At 37.1% G+C, this 20,994-nt stretch overlaps 1 protein-coding gene across 1 annotated transcript in view; it reads right to left on the bottom strand.

Annotated features, from left to right (window-relative positions):
• Positions 1-20,729, bottom strand: part of LOC113961729 (gamma-aminobutyric acid receptor subunit pi-like) — a 47,687-nt gene extending 26,958 nt beyond the window's left edge. The window contains exons 1-3 of the mRNA XM_027672248.1: positions 20,692-20,729; positions 11,975-12,063; positions 5,978-6,081 (exon numbers count right to left, since the gene is read on the bottom strand). Coding sequence (XP_027528049.1) covers positions 5,978-6,081; positions 11,975-12,030 — 160 coding nt within the window. The 5' untranslated portion in view covers positions 12,031-12,063; positions 20,692-20,729. The remainder of the gene's footprint in view (positions 1-5,977; positions 6,082-11,974; positions 12,064-20,691) is intronic.
• Positions 20,730-20,994: the final 265 nt, after the last annotated feature.

Here is a 20,994-nt window from a genome sequence, read left to right as displayed (position 1 = left end):
TAAGAACATCTCATCTTTTCAGCAACATTGGATAAAATACTGCAACTCTAACAGAGAATTAGAAGGAAGATTATCACTAGAATAATTCATTATAGGTTCCTAAAAAACTGATTTTGTCTCTCTGATCGCCAGCTTTGCTTTGGTTTAGAGTATTATGGAACTCTTACATAAAGAGAGACATTATGCTTAGACTTTTTTCAGTGCATTAAACTTCCCACCACAACATATTTTTCTTGACAAATATTTACATTAAGAAACTGGACAGATTAAGAGAGGCCTTCTGAAAGATCTCAACTGTAATTCTTGATATAAAGACATCAAAAGACAGACCCATTTCTAGCAGGAATCAGCTTCAATCCTATTTGTTCACGTCAATAATCTTTAGACAGTGATGTTGCTTCACTGGTACAGTTTGTGGACAAGACAAAAATTAGCGGAGACTTGTTAAATCACTTGTCAAAAAACACATTTCAATACAGCCAAATGCAAGTAATTAATGTGGAGACAAATAATGCAGGCAGTATGTACTGGATAAGAAACTATCTTGGCAAGCAGTGCCTTTGAAAAGGATTTAGAGGTTGTCACAGATAATCATTTCAACATGCTCTTTCCATCTTGTGCTTTGGCAATGGGGAGTAATGCACAGAATTAAGCTATCTTGCAATCTATTCTGTATTGGCAAGACTGTTATGGGATGACAATGACAAAATTTGTTTTCCACATTTGAAAAAAAAATATGCAAACAGCAGACAGAGTTCATGTGATAAAAAGAAATATTCCAGAAGACAAAAAATTTGGAAGCTTAATATCAGAGTGTATAACATAAAAATCAAGGAACATCATTTACTCAGCTCCTCAAAGAGAAGCCAGAGAAGTGATTTGTCCAATGTCAGAAAATGGATCTAGTTGTAAGCTGTGCACATTCTTTGGCAAAGCAAAGCAAGATGACAGTTGATGGAAGGTAGAGACAACATGAAACTTCAAATAAATTGATTTTTTTTTCTAACTGAACTTAATAACTGTTGGAAAGTTGGAGCCTCCAGAACTTTGCATTTAGGGGCTGGGGGGTAGAAAAACCCCAAACCAAAATCCAAACTGTCCTGTATGCAGGAAGCCGGGTTTGGTGGCAGTGAGTCTCATAGTGTCTCTCAGTTCCATGGAAAAGGAAGGAAAATCTACATTATCATCTGCATGCTGAAGTTTACATATTCTGGGCTTTTTGCCTTTCTCTGAAGGATTAGACATTGGCTAAGTGGGTCATAAAATGCTCTTTAAATCATTTAAATCATCTTTAAATGATGATTTTTTTGGTATTTCTTTCTCACATACCCTGTCAGTTTCCCTCAATAAATCAAAGGGTGTTAGACACAGCTAACATTGTGATATCTCTGGGTCTCTTTGGGGGTAAATTGTACACTTCTGAAGACTAAAAAGTCTTCATCTAAATAAATTCATAGAACTTAATATAAACAGCATTTGAGGAAAAAAACCCCATGATGACTGACCTTACCCAGAAGATTGGACTCATAGATTTGATTTGCTTTCATTTAAAACTTAAGACCATGAAATATATTACTCATTACAAAGCTAAGGAAAATAATCTTTTAAATGTGATTTAGAATAACTGATTTAACCATGACACCTTTCTACACCACTTGAAAGCAGCTTCTATATTCAAATGTACTTAGCTGTGACCTTTTCCTAGTCTCTCTTTTTAATTAGAACACTTAAATTATCACGTTCAATCACAGAACAAAATCTATTTGTATAAAATTATTTACAACATTTTATGCATCCTTTAACAACTCTGTGAACCTGATCCAAGGCTCACTGAAGTCAGCAGGAATTACTCATTAATTCAGAGAGGTTTGGCACAGCAGCTAAAGTTATAAAATTGGTCTACACGGTTTCAGCAGAAAACCTGAGGTTGAAATCAACTTGTATGGCTGAGATAAAATGTTAGGGTTATGTAGCATATTTAAGGGAAATAACTGCACATTCTTAAATCCCTTACGCCAACTTTTCTATAGAAGAATTACATATATGTCTAAAAGAATAGGATGGATATTATATTGAGGAGCAATATCTAGTATAGGAGTATTTCACATTCCAGTCAAAAGAATGGCTAAAATCATTCTAAATTAGGTAATTTTTAAAAATTTCACAGTTAGAACTATGTGTTCAGTTTATGAAGACTTGCTTGATGAACCAGCTCTAAGAATGACACTAAATGCTATAGATAAGGAAAAAGAACATTTTTAATAGTAACATTTAGATGAGGGCAGAGCTAAATAACCAGTTCAGCTGAGATTCCTCTGTACTGAACAATGTGTAAAAGTACCCCTCATGATTTGGCAACTGGTGTGTGCCACCCACTATGGACAAACATAAAGCTCTCAGCCAATTTTACTTGTCTGCAAACCTCTGTCATACTAAGACTGGCTTTGACTAATCCAACCTTGGGCACCTAATTTAGGTGCTTAGAGATGGAAATGACAGTTTGTGTTATGCATAAATTGGAACACTTGGGTAGCAAGAGCCTAAAGGGTGACCGTCATGGAAGGAGATGACTAAAGTAAAGTGAGATTAATCCAGACTTAAAATCTAGAAAAGCATTAGTTTCAATCCACGCAAGGAGAGAAGACGACAGTTTTTATGTTGTTTTGCACAGTCACTGGATTCAAATGAAACATATCTTCATGGTCCCCTTAATGACACTAGCTGAGTTGTATCTACTTGGGTAATTTCCAGTCATCTGCCAGTCTCAGCACATAAGGACCAAACACAAACTAATAGGCAAACGGAGGGTTTATTAAACTAAGAATTTATGAGCTGCCATAAAATTGCCTTGACTAGTAAATATTTCTGTTTGTTCTGGCTTTAGGAGAAAGGAACTTTCATTTTATGATCATTTGTTTATACCTAATGCTTTCTTTTCAGGACTAAACCCACATTTTGCTAAATATTAAGGAGTTCAGTGTCACTGATTTTGTAAGAGTATGATTGTATCTTGGCAGCAAGCGTCAATTCTAAAATTCCCACTTCCTGACTGAAGAAAATTTTCAAGCACAAATAACTTTAAAATTACTTTGAATTATGTTATTCTAAAATTCAAGCTAACCCCTGGCCCTCTCACACTTGATAAAAATCACATTTCATAGTTCCACTATGATTAGCTAATGGTAAGCTCAAAGCACTGTAGATGCCAATAAATAATACTATCTAGTTTTATGACAAATTTCTTCGTGCATATTTATGAGTGCATATCTAATGCACAAATAAACAGAAATATGCATATTTTTGAAAGCAAAGGGATCTTGGCCTAAAATAAATTTAAAAAAAGAAAACCAAGTGTCTTAAGAAGGCTGTTTTTGCATATTTCTGCATATCAACATACATGTATTAGTTTCCCATATATACAAATCCTTTCATGCATTGCAGACAGCAAACACAGATCTCCAGATTAATATGCATATCGATCCTTTTCTGTTCATATTTCTAGAAACACAAGTTTGCTTCTCAGACTATATCAGGACTGTGCAGGCTTTTATAGTAGCTGATGATCTCCACCAGAATACCCCACTCTATGTTTTTATCATGTATTTGTTCACTAGCCTACTCAAGTCTAACCAGCAGTTTGATCTTAAGATCCATCTCTAATTGGTCAGTCTCTTACTATAAACATGCAAATATCATACCAAAGAAATTAAGGATTTGGGGGGAATAGGACAGGGGGAAGTCACAGAAGAGATATCAATGACTAAATTGATACTCTGGCTTCAACAACTCTTTGACAGCTGTGCTGTAAACATTGATATAATTCTGAGTAAAGACAGTTCTATTGAAATCTTTCTAACAAAGAACAGATACAAGGTACACCAGCTGCAGGCAAATAACCATACCCTTATAAAGAAGGAAAATATTACATGGAACAAAGGTAGCATAGCTGTAGTCACACAGATAAGTACAATCTGCAGGCTTGTTAAACTGAGGATTTGGGTAGTTCACTAGCTCTGCTTCTGGACCTGAACCTCATGAGAAGTGCAGCTCACCTTGCCAGTAACAGAGAGGGGCTAGGGCTGGACTGATACCACTTCCCAGCCCAAGCACATGCCTCCATCACATGGAAAGCGGTCCCAAATGATCTTGCAAAAAGCTACAGGTTCAAAAACTAGGATGAGCATTTCCTGACTTATTCTAACATAAATTATTCCTACAAACTTATTTCTCACAAAACCACCAACTGTGCATTTAGAAATGGCATCCATAAAATGTATTTTTTCAGTGTCATCTCACTCCTTCAGCACTAGGGTTAATAAAGATCCATCAAAGATTTCTGAGGCAATGTTTGCATGCCTGAGCTGCAGTGAGCATATGTAGCAATGCTGGCACTGTCTGGAGGTGCTAGACTGGCTTTGTGTGTGACAAAGACTTGATCGGTGCTTAAGGCCCTCTGGGATTTACAGGCAAACAGAGTGTCCTTAGCATCTCTCTGAACAAAACACCCAGCCAGAAAAAAAGAACTATAGCCTTGCTGCAATAAAACAGCTGAGGGGGAAAAAAAACTGAGGAAAGAAAAGGGAGATTTGTAACTCAAAAGTGCTTTACTTTTGGTCTTAATTGCTATCCTAGGATTTTGCAATGAAACTCTGCTGTCTACCGAAGCACATGAATCACAGCAGTGCCAATGAATTTCTACATGAAAGTAATGACTAACATGAAGTAATGAATAAAATATATTAATGGCCACCGAACACAGTTATTTTACATTATGAATTATCTCCAGTGAGAAAGGGTTAGTTTATTTATTAGAGTTATTTTTGTATTTCTGAAACTCTCCTTAGAGCATTAAATATTTTATAGCAGTTTTGTTGGCAGCTAATTACCATAAAAACAAACAGATGAAATAGTTTTCCTTTATCCTAAAATACAGATGTATCTTAATATTTTTATGAAACAAATTCAGAAATTGCACATGATGTAGAGTATCCGTATGGAACCAGGTATTTAGATAGCAAGAGCAAACAGTATGGTTTGAGAAACTCTTTAGTCAATTATTTTAAGCAATATATAGAGGGATGTAAAAATCTTCACTTGAAACCTCAAACACTTCTGAATATCTAGCTTAAGAACTATTGCCTAGCATTCAGCCTGCAAGCTTATTTTCTGACAGACACATGGTGTTGAGCTTCTTTTCAACATTCAGAATATTTTCTTCTTCAGAGTTCTGCAGTTTCTCCAGAAAGAGATCTTCATGCCACATCACAACTCTTCAGTATTTCTGGTGTTTGCAACAGCCTGACTCAAGAAAGGAAGATGTTTGTCACTGAGATTTCAGGTGTCCAGCTGACTGCACTGCAGGGCAGTAAAATCAGCCTTGGTGCAGACTATGTGGGTCTTCCAATTTGGTGACCATTGCTTTCTGATGCAGGGAACTGACATTTTCAATTCATTTTCCCCCATAGTTTTGCAGTATATCTGTCCAGTGACCTTTACGACCTGAGGCAAGAATCGTTTATTAAATAATTCTCTTGCAATCTTATAGTTGATGCATGTAATACTTCGTATAGCAACAAGATTTGCCTTTGCTATTATGAACAGTTTGATATATAAAGCTTTCTAATCTTTAATCAAAGATTTTTATAGTTATTGTTTAGGAATTCAGAGGAAATTATGCTTTTAAACAGGTAAAATGTTACAGCTATTTCATAAAGAAACATGTAGAATGATAGACAAGTTTCTAACAGAGTCTGGAAGTTTAGCTTGTGAATGCCTGGAATATATAAGTTTCACTTTAAGTCACAAAAGCTATTACACTCTATCTTATTATATCATAGAACATGTATAATCAGATCGGTCACTGTAAAACACTGGAGGAAAAAAAAGTACAGAAAAAAACCCATTTGCTCTCACTGCTGAGTTTTAGACACCACATTATGTTATAGCTCAGTCTTATTGAAAGAGCTTTTCTACTTACTATCAAAAAACGGACGTAGATACTTGTTGTATCCTTTTATTATTTTTTGTATAGTTGGAGGTAGAATTTCACTTTTTCCTTCAGCTCTAGGAACTTGCATTGACCTAAAAGCAATTGAAAATGAGGATGTTTTAAAAAGACATTATCAATTATAGCAAAGATGACATTCCAAGAAAATGCTGTATTAGTTTCAAGGGTACTGTTGATTACTGTCCATCAGACAACATATTATGAAATAGATGCATGTTAGCATTTTGCAGCACTGTAAAAAAAAAATTCCAGAAAATGTCAGATTTCATAATCTACATTAGTCTCTTATTGGAAAAAAATATAACTTTTATAGCTTAAAGTCTATTGCTTCTTTAAATTTTATTATTTCTTAACTCTTCACCTGAGAAACAATCTTCTTTAATACTTTATCTGTAAACAGAGCATTATTGTTATAATCTAGGAATGTGGAAGAGATAATGACTGTTTATTTCTGTATTTAAAATTAAGCTTCTTTTTACGTAATGAAATACATTACATTTAGCTCTCAGAGAGAGACAGAAACCAACGTCAGAGACTAGTGCATAAAAACACTCTTAAAATTCTGCTTTCACAACACAATTTTTAAATAGGTTATAGAAATAATCCTGTTGGGCAAAGTCAGTGAAGCATAGTAAGAATTCAAATACCTTGTTTGTTCAGAAACAGCTACAAATACAATCCATAGAAGTAAATATAAAGAATTACAAACCCCATTTTTACCCCGGGGCCCCTGCAATGGTCCCATGGGGGGTTCAGGACATGACAGTCACTAGATGAATGAAGAATCTAAGGAGGATATATACCAAAATTGCAATTCTTCACTCAGACTCCCTCAGGATTCATTTTTATATATCCCTCTTCATGTTTTATGGGCCTTAGTGGTTAGCATTTGTGGAGGGACACTTGTGGCCGGGCTGTTACACTGCAGGTAGCAGTCCCACAGCCTTTTGCAACAAGACTTGTCTATCTCGCATTGGCCTTTTTAGCCACCAGTGCACTTGTAGCAAATGTGGGTAGAGCCCTTCCCAAATCTTCGTTCATGAAGCCTAGCCATGATGATGATGGTGAAGCAGTCCCACAGCAAAAGATATTTCTGCCTAACCCCTAAGGTGAGCACCCCAAGACTGTGAGCAGGGTGTGCTCACCCATCACAGATTCAGGCTGTGCTCTTCATTAATTAAAACACAAATGGTACTGACCACTTGTTGCCAATTATTTGAGAAAAGTGGGGTATGAATTACGAAGGTGAGAAGCAGACAATTGATTGACTCAATGAGGTTCAGCTGGCTGCAAGCAGAGATATTGTCTCTGCTGATGGAGAGTAGCCACCTATTTATTCACCAGGAGAGCAAATCTATGTTTTTTACTTCCTTGCATGAGAACTGACTGGTCATTAGTTCTCCTACAGTAGGTATCAAGAGCTGTAGCTGTGGTGGTTTGGCCCTGGGGAGAAGAAACTAATAGGTAAGGGGATACCGGTGTTTTGTGGTCTTTCTTAATACTGCTAAATCCTCACTGAATTTCTTATTCCCAGCTTTTCTTAGAACTGCTCCTGGAAACACTATTTGCTCTTCTGCATTATTTTCTCGGTCTTCTGTAGCTTGCCAAAGCTTGATCTTTTGTTTTTAATTTTGCTCTGTTTCTGAGAAAGTTTGAGTTGTTCTGTCAGGAAACTGTGGTTTTCATCCACTAGGAATAATTCAGTATCTTAAACTGGCAAAGCTTAAATGCTAAGATGATCTCACTGAATGCGCGTGGCCAAATCACACTGTGGTTTTAGATGTGGTGTCCACTGGGCTGAAGTGCTGCTATTGCTGTGTAATTTTCTGCTCACCAGACCCTATTCCCACAGAAGTAGCTGTTTTTCATTAGCTGCCTTGTAATACATATAGTTTAGATATTTGAATAGTCCTATATTCTCCCTTATTTTGTCCCCGGTTTCTTTTTATTTCTGTATTGCTAGAGAACAATGTTATTACTTTACTCAAGAGCGGTCTTGAGTAATGCCAGCATTGAAATAAGGGAAGTTTCTCCTGTAAGTTTTGTCATAAAGAAACAAACACACTTCAAGTTGAGTTGAAATATGAATACAAATAAAAAGACCTGTTTTATGTTGCACAAAGGTGTTAAAGTTGGAAATGTACTTGAATGTAATTGATTTCTTAAATACTGTACTTCTAATTGATATCTAGGCTTTTGTAATTTACATATAAATTTTAGCTAAGTGTTTAATGATCTGCATGAGTTTAATTTCACAGCAGAACTGGATTGTTCTTGAATAAGTCTTACACACTGTGAAACATTAAAGGAAAACTTGTTTCTTTTCCACTGCAAGGGTATAATATTATTCTGCTGATCAGTATGCAATTGTAGAGAGCTCTGATTCATTATCATTAACAGCTATTTTCTGAAATATAGCTTTAAAACTTTTTATGCAAGTCCTTCCCTTAAATCACCTGAGGTAATTCATGATTCCCCTCCTTAAAACATGATGTGTAGCTTGGTATCACTGGTCTTTTGAATGTTATGGTTAAGAACTTGTTGGCCTGGGAAAGCTGTTGTGCAGTAATTGAGGCTCTGAATTAACGAGGCACTGTCGCTTGTGTGCTATTTGGCCATACAACCTTTGAGAAGACCTATAAGCCAATATGTGAGAGGAACCTGATGCCTCCTAAATGTGAGTGTGTGGTGTTACCATCCTGGTAACTTTGGGGATACTCAGAAGCAGATTGTCATTGTTGAAAGACAAGGAATCTGCAGAAGTTATGTGCCTTAAGGGGTTTGGCTTTTCTGTGTTTTAAGGGATGATGCTCTGTTTCCTTTAAAGTTCTCTTTGATTCACGTCCTCTCTTCATTGCTAAGCAAGAGTGAGCTCACAGCTGCAAACATTCACAAAGTGTAAAAGTAAAAGCTGAGATTCATTCCACTTATGCATGTGCATCTTCTCATCAATTCATCTAAACTTCTCTTTTACCTAATATTTCTGTTGTTATATTTAACTATATGTTTTATAGTTAAATGAAGATGGCGTTTTAGTTCCTCCGTTTTCTTAATGTATGTGAAATACACTGGTATGCATTTAAGAATGGAATTGCCTTGAAACAGCTGTTCCAGCCACTGAGAAGAGAACGTGCTTTTACAGAACCAAACTGAGTATATTTGTCAGCTGGGAATATCTATCTGTTCTGGGCTGTCAGTGCTTTAAATGCTTTAACTCATCAGGTTCAATGACCTATGCTTGCTTTCATAAAATCTGAATTGCAATTATTTATTTTCCCTAGTTATTCTTGTGGTTCAAAAACTAGTATTTTTATGGGCTTGGCTATACTTGGAAGCTACAACAACTGCTTGTTATTTAAGACACTTTCAAGTTAGTGTCTTAACAGAATGGGGTAACTGGAGGGAAAGAGGGAACATTTGCCGTAAACCATAGTATATATCACCACTTTAAGCAAAAGTACAGTCTAGACACATGTACAAGAATATTTTTCCTGGCTATTTTTTGTCAGAAGTTATGTATCATGAAAGAGACAGAAACACCTTAGAACTGAGAGAAGATAAACAAAATGCCAGATACAGTCTGAGCAAGCTTTTGAAGCACTCCCCTCAGGAAAACAAAAATAAAAAAAGCTTTATTTCACGCAATTCACTGACAGGAAAAGGGTTTACAGATGTAAATAAAGGTGTTACTTCTGATTTCATACTTGTGCTCAAGGATAAGGTTTTTTTTATGGTCTTTACAGAAAAAAACGTAGCAAAATCTACTACATCACTGATTAATTCTCTGCAAAACAGACAGTACTGTCACCATTTTTTTGTTAAATGGTGAGGTTGAAACTGTAGCATTATGCTACCACCTACCAGATACAGGAACAAACACTGAAGTGACATATGTACTCTTAAGCTCAGTCAAAAAAAAAAAAAAAAGAAATAAACATCCCACAGAATTTTCTATCTCTGCCTCCATAAACCCAGGCTAACATTCTTTAATTTGAAAACACTCTTTCTGAAACAAATGGGAGCCCTTCTTAGAACTAAATAGCATACATTTACTTAAGCTGATTCCTGATAATGATTTGAACTGCATGTTCTATTGACTACTCAGACAAATTTGCCTCAATTTTTTCATTTCTACTTCTTAAAAAAAATTAAAAATACTTCTGGGCTACTCCCCAGATATAGATTTTAATACTAAAAATGGGCCCTTGATGTGATTGTAATGTAATTTAATGTCAAGTGCTGAAAGTGAAGTTAACAAGTCTCATTCAGGAAGAGAGAGACAGAAAGGAAAAAAAACCAACCCCACACCATTACTGATTATAAAGTAATCACTAGAGGAAACTCTCTTCACACATTAACCAGAGCATATACAGGTGGGTTATCCAAGGGACCACTCAGGGAGAAATCATGGTCCTTGCTTTGGGTGCACCTCAGCCCCTGGATATAGCTCAGAAATATTTCTGTGTTTCAGTGCCAAGCAGGATCATTTTTGTTTTAAACAGCACTTTCACAAACCCCTCCTGATTTTTGCACTGGAAAAACGCATTTGTATACCTAAGCATCATCTTGTCTGTGAGATAACCAAGTGACAGAGCTGCTTCTCGACCTGTGTTTGGATTTGGGTGCAACAGGACCACATCAGCTCAAAGCAGTGTACTTCTATCTAAGCTAAACAGGTGTTGTGCATGCATGTGACTCCCATGGATACTACACAGGAATGAACTCTGTGCTTCTGGATACTCAGAGCCATATGAAGCTGTAAGAAAATTTATAAAGTCTGTCTGATAATAATGAAGGCAACTATATACCACAGGCTGAGCTTCTGGGGGAATTTTGCCTCCTTATTACTTAGACGCTTCTGCAATTTTGTTGATCTCTTAGCAATGTTTTATTATTGCTAAGCCATAAGTCATCTAGCTATTACAGAATGTGGCAAGTCTCAGCTGAGGAGGAAGGAAGGTGGAATTAGAGCAAGTGTGTGTTCTGGACGAAGACCTCTTCATAGTACTGAAAAAGGTGGGGGAAGTAGATGCTTTAAACTCCCTTTCAGCACACTGTTCCACCTGCCCCTACAACTGAGTGAAAGTCTGTTTGCACACCCACTTGAGCTAAAGCTCAGGCTGAATCTTATATTGAGGAATTTAGTAAAAGATGAAGTAGGTTAGGCAATTCTAGATAGAGAAGTGGCTCACAGGCTTTAAATACTTGAGTTGAAGCTGATGGTGACAATGTTTAACTTTCCGTGCTTACATTTTCTTATTAGAATTACTTATAAAGAATATTTTTCCCCATTTTTATAGCAGCAATATATTTTAAGTGCTCCATTTCTATGTTAAGTGTTTTTGTCATGGCAACTACACTTTTAGAAGGGTTGCTTGTACACAGAAGAGATTATTTTCACTTTCCAGCTTAACACAACTCAGATTTCCTCAAGACTTCACAATTTCATCAACAGAGAATAAGAAAACAGTATTTTAAAGAGGTCATTCTTTCTAAGATACTCTCCTTTTAGTGCACAATGATGATTTTACTATCTCAAGCTTGTAGTAAATCCAGGTGTACTGTGTGCTTCCGTCCTTGGGCAAGGTACTATGCTACAGGCAAGGACCTTGCGCTCGTCTAAATTTGTTAAGCATCTGAAATGCTATTCACACTCTCTACCCAGTAATCCTCCATTTAATGGATCATTTGTTTAAGTTAAATTTCATTCTTTTTTCCCCATCCATGTTTCCAATTAAAAAAATCTGTAACTCAATCCAGGCAGCTGAGATTCATGAAGTTCAGTCCTGTATTTCTGTTATTAATACCCTGGTTCTTTAATATTTGTAAGAGACAAGATTCAACTGTCAAGAGGATTTAACTTTGTTACCTGGTCAGATATCTTTCTAATTATAAGTAAATTTATTATAAAATAACTGATAGTATTATAAATTGAAGAAATAATATTTTTTAGCAAATAATTCTTACCTATAGAGGATCAATAGAAAAAGGGCTCTCAGACTGCAGCACTTAAGACTGCACATTGTCACAAGTTGTTTCAGAAGTTCTTGTGGCTCCTAAAAACAAAAGGTGCAGAGGTAATGTTTTACAACGTATTTGCTTTTCAAATACACTAATTTCCCAAGGTTTTCAACACTTGTATCTTGAATAGCTTCTACTACAAATGTATTGGTAAATATCTGCATCAATTAGAAAACTCTCAAAACTTCAAAAAAAGAGATGGCATCAGGACTTATTTAATTTACCAATAGAAGATGCATTCCAGTAAACTATAGCTCTTACATTTTTGCCTCTGTCCTTTAAATATTAAGAAAATTGCTAAAAATATAAATATATATATTATTCATAAATATATAAAAAATAATGTAATCATGTGCAGCAGAATTGCAAACATTGAATTTTTTCTTTCCTATTCATGCTTGTAAATGAGTGCATCTCTGGCATATCAGTGCACTCCTTGTAATGGCAACACATAACCCCATCATAGAACACAGAGCTGTTTAAGAGCAACATCTCTGGTTCATGGGTAGTATCCATACCTATGATATGTAACTTTGGTAATCTTTTTGTTAATGAGAAAAAATGAAATTATATGCTTCTACCTCTAGCTATTAAAAAAAAATCCTTTGACCCTATATAAATAATCATACATAATCATCCACATTCTGAAAATGTTTGGCTGAGGCAAGATGTTTTCTTCTGAATGGGATTTCTTTGCTTTTGTCAGTATGATTCACATCCAGAATGGTTATTTTAAGTAATCTGTCAGCTCTGTAATCCATTTCTGGATGAAAAGAGTATCAATCCATAGTTTAATGCAGTCATGCAACAGATCTGAAATTCACAGACTGTGCACGCTTTTGCTATATTTCATCGGAGCAGAGAAATGTTATTTTTCGGACTTGCTTCAAAACTCTAAAAAACCCCACATGATAGGAATGTTACCTATTGAGAATCCGCAAAATAATTTTTAAATGTTAATAAATAAAAATGAAATATCTGTTGCAGGTTTTAGGAAGGGACAATCAAACATAATATTTTCAGTGTCCAGAATGAGTTTTGCAGGAGTATCTTGCAGTTTAATTTCCCAATAAGTTGCTAATAGTAAAGAATTTGAAGCTTCACAACTTGAAGCTTTGTTTCATCATCCTTTAGTAACCAATGCAAAATGTTAGGAAACTTTTTTAACTCCAAAGTAATTTTCCATTCAGTCTGTAGTTCTAGCAAGAGTAATATTAGTGGTATTTACTTAAATTAATGCCATGTGAATGGTACATGACTTTTATGTAACAGTGAAGTGACAAAATGAGTTGTTAATGTCTCCAAAGAAAAAGGAAAGCCATTTAAATGGCTTTTTAAAGGAGTAAACATTCTCAGCATCTTGGATACTTTAGGCATACACTAGCCTGATAAATATTAATGTCAAAATAAATCATGTACTCCTCCTGACTTCCACAGAAAATCATGCATGAGACATTAAGAGAGCTGGTAATAGGAAAAAACAGCCCAAATGGGCAGATGGTGTTGTCAGAACATTGCTCTCTACATGCTGATTCTGTAACACTCCTAGTGCAGATCGTGGGATCTCTTTTCCGTATCTCATTTTGGGCTTGGATGCTTTCTACATTCATTATGTTTATCTCACAGGAAAATACGCTAAAAATAAAAAGCCTCTTACTGACTTTATAAGTACTTCATAAAGCTGCTTTTATATTTAGCTTTTGAATTGCTACTATCAGCTCCTAATATGTCTGAAGATCCTTTATAAACAGATTAAGGGAACCTATGGATATTTCCGTACTTGTTTGGTTTTAGCTTTTACAGTACTGAAGATGAAAAGGAGTGGGCTGATTACTGATTTCTTTCTAAAGCAGCTGGTTTACCTTTAGATCTTTACCAACATCCAATATAGCAATTTTATGGGAGGATGGGATGGAGAATTTTGGTCTTTAACATATGAAAGGTCAAATCCATACTACAGCGCATGGATTACTTCTGTATGCTTAGGAAGAGAGAGCGTGGAAATAACAGGAAGGAGAGCATCTGTAATTTCTATATAAGAAATACTAATCAAGAAATCTAATTCCCATGTCAACTGGCATCCTATCACTGCAAAGAGACACTGCATGCCAGTCAAGGAAGAGAACTGGGCAGCTATTGAAGTCTTAAGAGGTTTCACAGCTAATACTTAAGCTGGATATATAAATCTCTGCTGCATGTGTGTACACGCTTGCGTGCACGCACACATTTTCTCTGTTGCCCCCTTTTTATGGGGCTTACTAAGCTGGTTTGTTCTGTTGAAAAGCCTGCCTCTTGGCATGTTTGCACATCTGGACCTTTCCTGTCATGCATTTCTTTGGCAAATAATATACATTCACAGCAGGATTACTTCTTGCTTATGTGTACCTACGTAACTACTGGTATTTAAAACTAGTTCAGCAGAACCCATAATATTTTCCTCTCTCACAGAGCCTAGAAAAAGACACATAACTTGTTTTCTGCAAAGAATATTGAGCCATTCGGTTTAACTAGACAGACTTCATGATGTCCAGACTATTATGCATATATTGACACATCTTCATGTTCTAAACATATCATTAAGTAATTGAGGTGAAGGTAAAATATCTGCCCCAGTTTCTCATACGACGAGACAACAACACTTTTCTACTTTTAATCATATCAGATTAGGACTGTAAATGCTATCTAATGTTTTGGCATTTCTCTTGGGAATTCAGTATTTATTATCTTCAGCATGACAGGAACAGTGAATTATGCAAGTTTCACAAACCTTTGAGACTGAAATGGGATGAGGCAGACAGCTGGCAGAGGTAGTAGTAGTATCCTAAAATTTCACTGGAAGTGAATTTTGTGTGAATGAATCAAAGGATGAGATGCCTGTTATACCAAAATATCTTATGTGCAAGTGGATGCATGGGAAAGACTAAAAATTATTAGATAATACACATTGTCATATGGCAGTAGCCATATGCCTGAATTCCCATGGCTGTTACTGCAGGCATCTAAAACTGTGTGTAGAATTATCTTAAAATAAAAAGCAGATGGTGGGTTTTAGAATATCAGCTGAATTAGATTGCAGTTGCATTTTACTTCCTGATCCAAACTGTTGAACGACAGTGTCTTTAAATGCTTGACTGAAAAGCCGCTAGAAAGTCAGAAGCAATTCACCCACAATGCCAGGGAAGTACAACTACCTCCCCTGCTCTGGATTATCCTACTTGCACTGTCTACTAGAACTGCAATGTAACCAGTGAGATTTTATATTCTTTACTTCATCCTCTGTTTGTTAGATCAATATGAACCAATTGGAGGGGAAATGATGGAAAGCTGGAAATACTAAGGACTCAGTGGGAGAAAGGTAGTGGGGAAATGGAAGGCAGCCACAAGATAAGATTAAAAGTAGAGAGGCAGACAAAAAAAGGAAAAACACCTACAGGATATGGCCCCAAAATGCCACTGTCACTTGCAGATTCTTCATTCATTCTTCATTCCTACCCTTGCTTTTATTAAATTGGCACCTGACACTGTATTGCCATCTTCATTGGCTTCTCTTGTTCTGACTGGTCTTCCTTACTATTTTAATTTCCAAGTTACACAGGAAATAATTTATTTCCCTTCAGCTGGCAACTAAGCCCCACACAGTTTCTCACTCACTACTCCCTTGTGGGGAGAGAACTGGAAGGATAAAAGTGAGAAAACTCATTGGTTGAGATAAAGAGAATCTAACAGGTAAAGTAAAAGCCATGGGTGCAGGCAGGTGTTCAGCCATCCCCAGGAAAACACGGCTTCATTGTGTGTGATGGTGACTAGAGAAGACAAATGCCATCAGTCTGAGTGCCACCCACCTCCCACCCCTTATTCCCCCAACATTATATTCTGAGTATGACACCATATGGCATGGAATATCCCTTGGGTCAGTTGGGGGTCAGCTGTTCCAGCTGTTTTCCCTCCCAACTTCTTGTGCACTCCCAGCCTCCTCACTGGTGGGGTGATGTGAAAAGCACAAAAGGCTCTGTGCAAGCTCTGCTCAGCAATAACTAAAACCTCCCTGTAATATCAGGACTGTTTTCAGCACAAATTCAAAACACAGCCCCATACCAGCTACTGTGAAGAAAAGTAAATCTACCCCAGCCAAAATCACCACAGCTTGGAATAGTCAACTGCATACAACAGACTGACAGTAGTCACTGACAGAAAGCACTTTCTGGAATAAAGTGCTGTGCTATCTGTCTTCGTTAATCTGGATGCCTGTTTATAATAGCTGTAGTTTCATGATACTTACTAAGTGTCTCTGAAATATACAGATCATGAAACAGAAGGAAATGCAAAATTTTCACACATGAAAATAATTTTTTCTTTTTAGGATTAATACTGCAGAGTCTGCAGCTTGAGTGAAAAGTAACAAGAGGATTTTTTTTAATGAGGCAAATTAGAAAGAAGAAATAAAACCCAGCAGCAGCAAAACTCCAGGTCGAACTGGAGAACTGACTGATGAAAGTGGACAAATGCATGTGTCTGCATCCTATTATAAGGGGCATCCTCTTATTTGGCTGACAAACTGGCTTTTGGCATACCAGCTAGCTTGTTTCTAAACCTTAGGCACATCTGACCTTGCCTAGCATAGGCATAAACCATGTAGGTCTCCTTGGGCAAGTAATCAAAGTAGGATTGGAAAGTAGCTGTCTTGTCATGTTTTCTTTACAGACAGGCAGTACAGGAGCCATCTGTTATGACAGTGTTATGTTAGCAATTGGATGGATGTTAGGTCTCTACTGGTGCTGTATCTGGCAATAGTTCAAAGTGAAATACTGGATTCTAGTTATGCTATAATGTTCTGATCAATACAATTGGCACATGTGCCAGGTAATAGAAAGTGTCACTTTCTCAAGGAAACACTTCGGAAGTTGCTCCAATCTGAAAGCATGTTCTCAAGTTCTATTCTCTGAGATGTTTTGTCAAAGATATTCTTCAACAGCAGAAGGTCATATTGTTAAAACAAGTAGAATGAATTTAAGATTTACCAGAAATGAAAACTGCTTCTCTGATGTAGCAAAATTACCTGTAAGTGAAACTTCATAATTAAAAATCATTTATATATGTATAAGGCATTTCATGAGAGTCTAAAACTTTCCCAAATAAATCTGTTTCACAAATGTTTGTTTATTAAAAAAAATAGCACAGCAAGATTTCAGGCTGTATCAGCAACAACTGATTGTCACAAATAATGTACAAGTTAACATGTAAAATCACTGTCCTCAAAATACACCTTCTGGAAGGTCAGAATCAAAGTCAAACAAATCTTTGTTGCAGCCATTTTAAATTTTTTTTAGTATCAGCACATCTAACCACAAAAGGAGTAAGGACTAGCCATGCTGCTAATATTTACATAATTAATCATATGAGTACTGTCTAATTGTTAGAGACATTTGGTGCTCTAGATTGAGCTCTGTATTTCTTGCCAAGTTCCCTGCACTATCAATTTCATGAACATCAAAGCTTTAGAGTAACTTGCATACCCTATAATAGGATTATTTTATATGTTTATCTGTTGTTTTCACTCTGCATTTTGAATACATTACATATTGTGGATTAGCTGGGAAATAACTGGCAAAGATGCTGTTAGTGTTACACAGTTTTTCTGGAAAATGAATTTCAGATTCATAACAACTGGGTGTTTAGGATGACAATACAATTCTAGGAGTTACCTTCACGGAGCAAGTGCCAGATGTCCTATTTCCAACCAGCATAACACTGAACTGAAAGGTTTCAACAATGTACAGAAATGGATGTAGTAATAAGCATTCACAGAATAGATTTTAAGAAACAAATGTGTTCATATGACTGCTTAAAGCCAGTGCTCATTATAAACTCTGCTTATATCTGTTAACAAATCTATAGCAAATGTGTTATACAGGCTATTTTCTAGTTTAAAAAGTCAGTGAACTATCTCCACTTTGTTCCTAAATATGGTATTAGAGAGCTGACAATCAAAAGTCTAGCAGATTAGTGGTGTTTGAGTCATGGCTGATGTTTACTGCCATTTGTAATTATCCAAACAAATCATAAGTGTATGGGGTTGTTAATGGTTGTTTATACATGTATGCAGACTTTTTTACTTAAATCTTTTGCTCTGTACATCACAGTTCTGTTGTCTGGGCAGCTGGACCTCTACATAACTCTGCAAATGTTTGAGTCTTCTTGTACTAAACTACAGGTCTCTAAAATCTGAGACTTTTACTGCCATTTTAAGGTGTATGTCAATGCTTTAAGGTACCCCCACACCCAATCCTGCAGACAGGGATTATCTTCTGCCACACTAGTCTGACAGTCACAAGTCACAGCCCACCCATGTGGCTTCAATAGAGCAGAGAGGCTCTTTTCCTGCAGTTTAATGAATGAGTGGGTTTGGGTTGAGTCAGAGGTAGGTAACCTTCAGAGGCTGCAAATGATGAATGAAACCTCAAAGACACCTTTACAAAGATTTTTGACTGTGCAGGGAGGTGCAAACACTGTGGCTCACACTGATGGCTTGGGTGGTCTTCCACCAACCATCTGAGACCTCACAGCTGTCTGGGTGAGCACTTTGGATCACTAGGTTTCTAAAGCTTACCCACAAGTGTGGGCTGAGAGCACATACAGAGCTACTGCAGCACTGGTACCATACTTCACTACTGACACAGACCAGGGTAACGTGGTTTTATACCCTGTAGCAAATATGGAGACAGTTCTGTTTGGGCACTATCAAAACAGATATGATTAATATAAATAGTTGAAAATCCAGAAGATTGGACAGAATATGCTGGTTGGGATTAAGAAAATAACTTGATTTGAAAAGACAGATGAAATCCTGTCTTTCTGATGTCAGCTTAAATTATTGTTCCTTATGAAAGTTAACAGATCTAGAATATTCTAACCCTTAACCTGGAGGAGTGTCTCCCCATGTAGATCCTGATGAATGCTTGAGCAAAGCTCACAGTCTCAAATTGTAGAAACTATTCAGGACCCAACTATTGTGCCTGCAACTTCCCTCCATGCAGCCTCTGGCATGAGAGAATGAGGGTCATGTCACTTTACGTCACTGAACACATGCTCGAGGCCGTGAGGGAAAAATAATAGCCCTGCAGTAGCAGATTAGGCTCAATCATATCCATCTTCTCTCCTCACTGAATATCTTGCAATGTGCCTTTGAGATTTATGACAGAAAATCAGTCCCTTGGTCTGCAACTAATTTTGTTTGCAGTTGCAAAGGCTTGTTAGTTTGGGGGGAAAGAGGAAGAAAGGAGGGAATCTACACCAGTGATGACTTTTTTTTTCCATGCAAGTTGAGAATTTGAACCATAGATTTTTCTGATTTTCCTATTGTTATGCATGTCTGAAACCTTCTAGAGAAAGTTTTATTTTTCTGAGTCCTGAAACAAATGCTTCTCAGTTTGAGTCCAAGGTCTAATTCATCACTGAGTTGGTAAATGTCCTGTAACCAAATTTACAAACTAACCATTCTCAGCAATGCAACAGGATGAAAGACCAGAAAGGAGAAAATCCATTTGCAAACCAATTTAGGGTTTTTACAATTAAGGAAGCTCTTGTATTTGAAATTACAAATGAATATAATTAAAACTACTCAGTAGAATCACATATCTTAGCAAATTATAATCACAGGAAAAAATGCTTTTAATTGTACAACCACACAAAACTGTGAATGTTGTCAAAGTTGAGTATCCTGGGCTCAGCTGCACACTTTTGTACCTGCTAAAGTTGAAGTCAGAGGAGTTATTCTGACTGAGATGTGGAACTGAGCTCAAAGTCATCAGGAATTCGGTCTAAGAGGAAATGACACAACAGGCTTTGAAAGCAAGTAGCATTTTCCAATAAAATACGTATTTGATATTTTTTCCACAATCTTCCCACGTGGTAAGTGTGTGACTGTTGCAGGATCTTCCTTTCCTTTAAGTACAAACTTCTTCAGCTTTATTCTATGACAGGTCATTAGAGTTACCTGGAGTTGTCATGATGAAGAACAACCTTTAAGAACCCTATTTATAAAGTTTGAATAGACATTGTGTATATAGGCAGGTGATTTTTTATATAATTAGAAAAAAAAAAAGCCTGCTAGAGAAACAAAATGCTCTCATTCAAGTATTCCCTTTCTTCATTACTTGGTGCCCAACAACAGGCTTAATCAACATGATCTACTTTCATTTAAATATTATATATATTTTTAAGTACTAGCACATTGTTCATCCACATATTCATTTGAGGTGAGATGTGCAGATTTGCCAGGGAATTGGAGGAGGGGGGAAATGGGAGCTGGCTCTTAAATTATCTTTCTGGGAGAAGTTTCTCCAAGTGCCATTCACTGTTTTTAAAAACGAGGTTTTGAAGGCTTTTGGGGAGACACTCTCTTCTTAGATTTGACTTATTTCATTAATAGAAATTTGAATTATTCTGAGTTATTTTAATCCAGGAAAATAACGATACCTCAGAGAGGAAAAACTAAATTAAAAGTTAAAACAAAAACAAAAAAACAACAACAGAACCAAAACAGACACAACTGAGCGGAGGGGGAGGGATTAGAAGGGAAGGCAGGAGTGCCCCCGGGAGAGGAGCGGTGCAGGGGATAGGCTCCCGGCGGGAGGTGCCGCGTTCCCGAGCCCAGCGCGCCTTACCTGACCGGGGCCGCGGCCCCGCGGCGGGAGCTCCGCGCAGCCTGGCAGCCGGCCGAGCACTGCGGGGCCGCCGCGCCACGGGTTCGAGCCCGCCCACGGCCGGGAGTGGGCGGCAGAGCGAGAAGGCCCCCCTGTCACTGTAGCTCAAGCCCCCATAGGGGCCTCTAAGCAGCATTGCCCCTTCCCTGCCCCTCCTCCTTTGCTTAATCTCGCTTCCATCCGTTTTCAGTTTGCAGTGTGTTTGGGGGAAAGGATGCTGGGCGGAGAAGTGGTGAGGGATCAGAGAAGTGGTGAGGGATCCCT

The sequence above is a fragment of the Neopelma chrysocephalum genome, unplaced genomic scaffold (assembly GCF_003984885.1).
Source record: "Neopelma chrysocephalum unplaced genomic scaffold, ASM398488v2 Primary Assembly neopelma1_97390, whole genome shotgun sequence".
Classification (NCBI taxonomy): Eukaryota; Metazoa; Chordata; class Aves; order Passeriformes; family Pipridae; genus Neopelma; species Neopelma chrysocephalum.
Note: the sequence above shows the minus strand (reverse complement) of the source record. Positions and strands in the feature narration are given on the sequence as shown.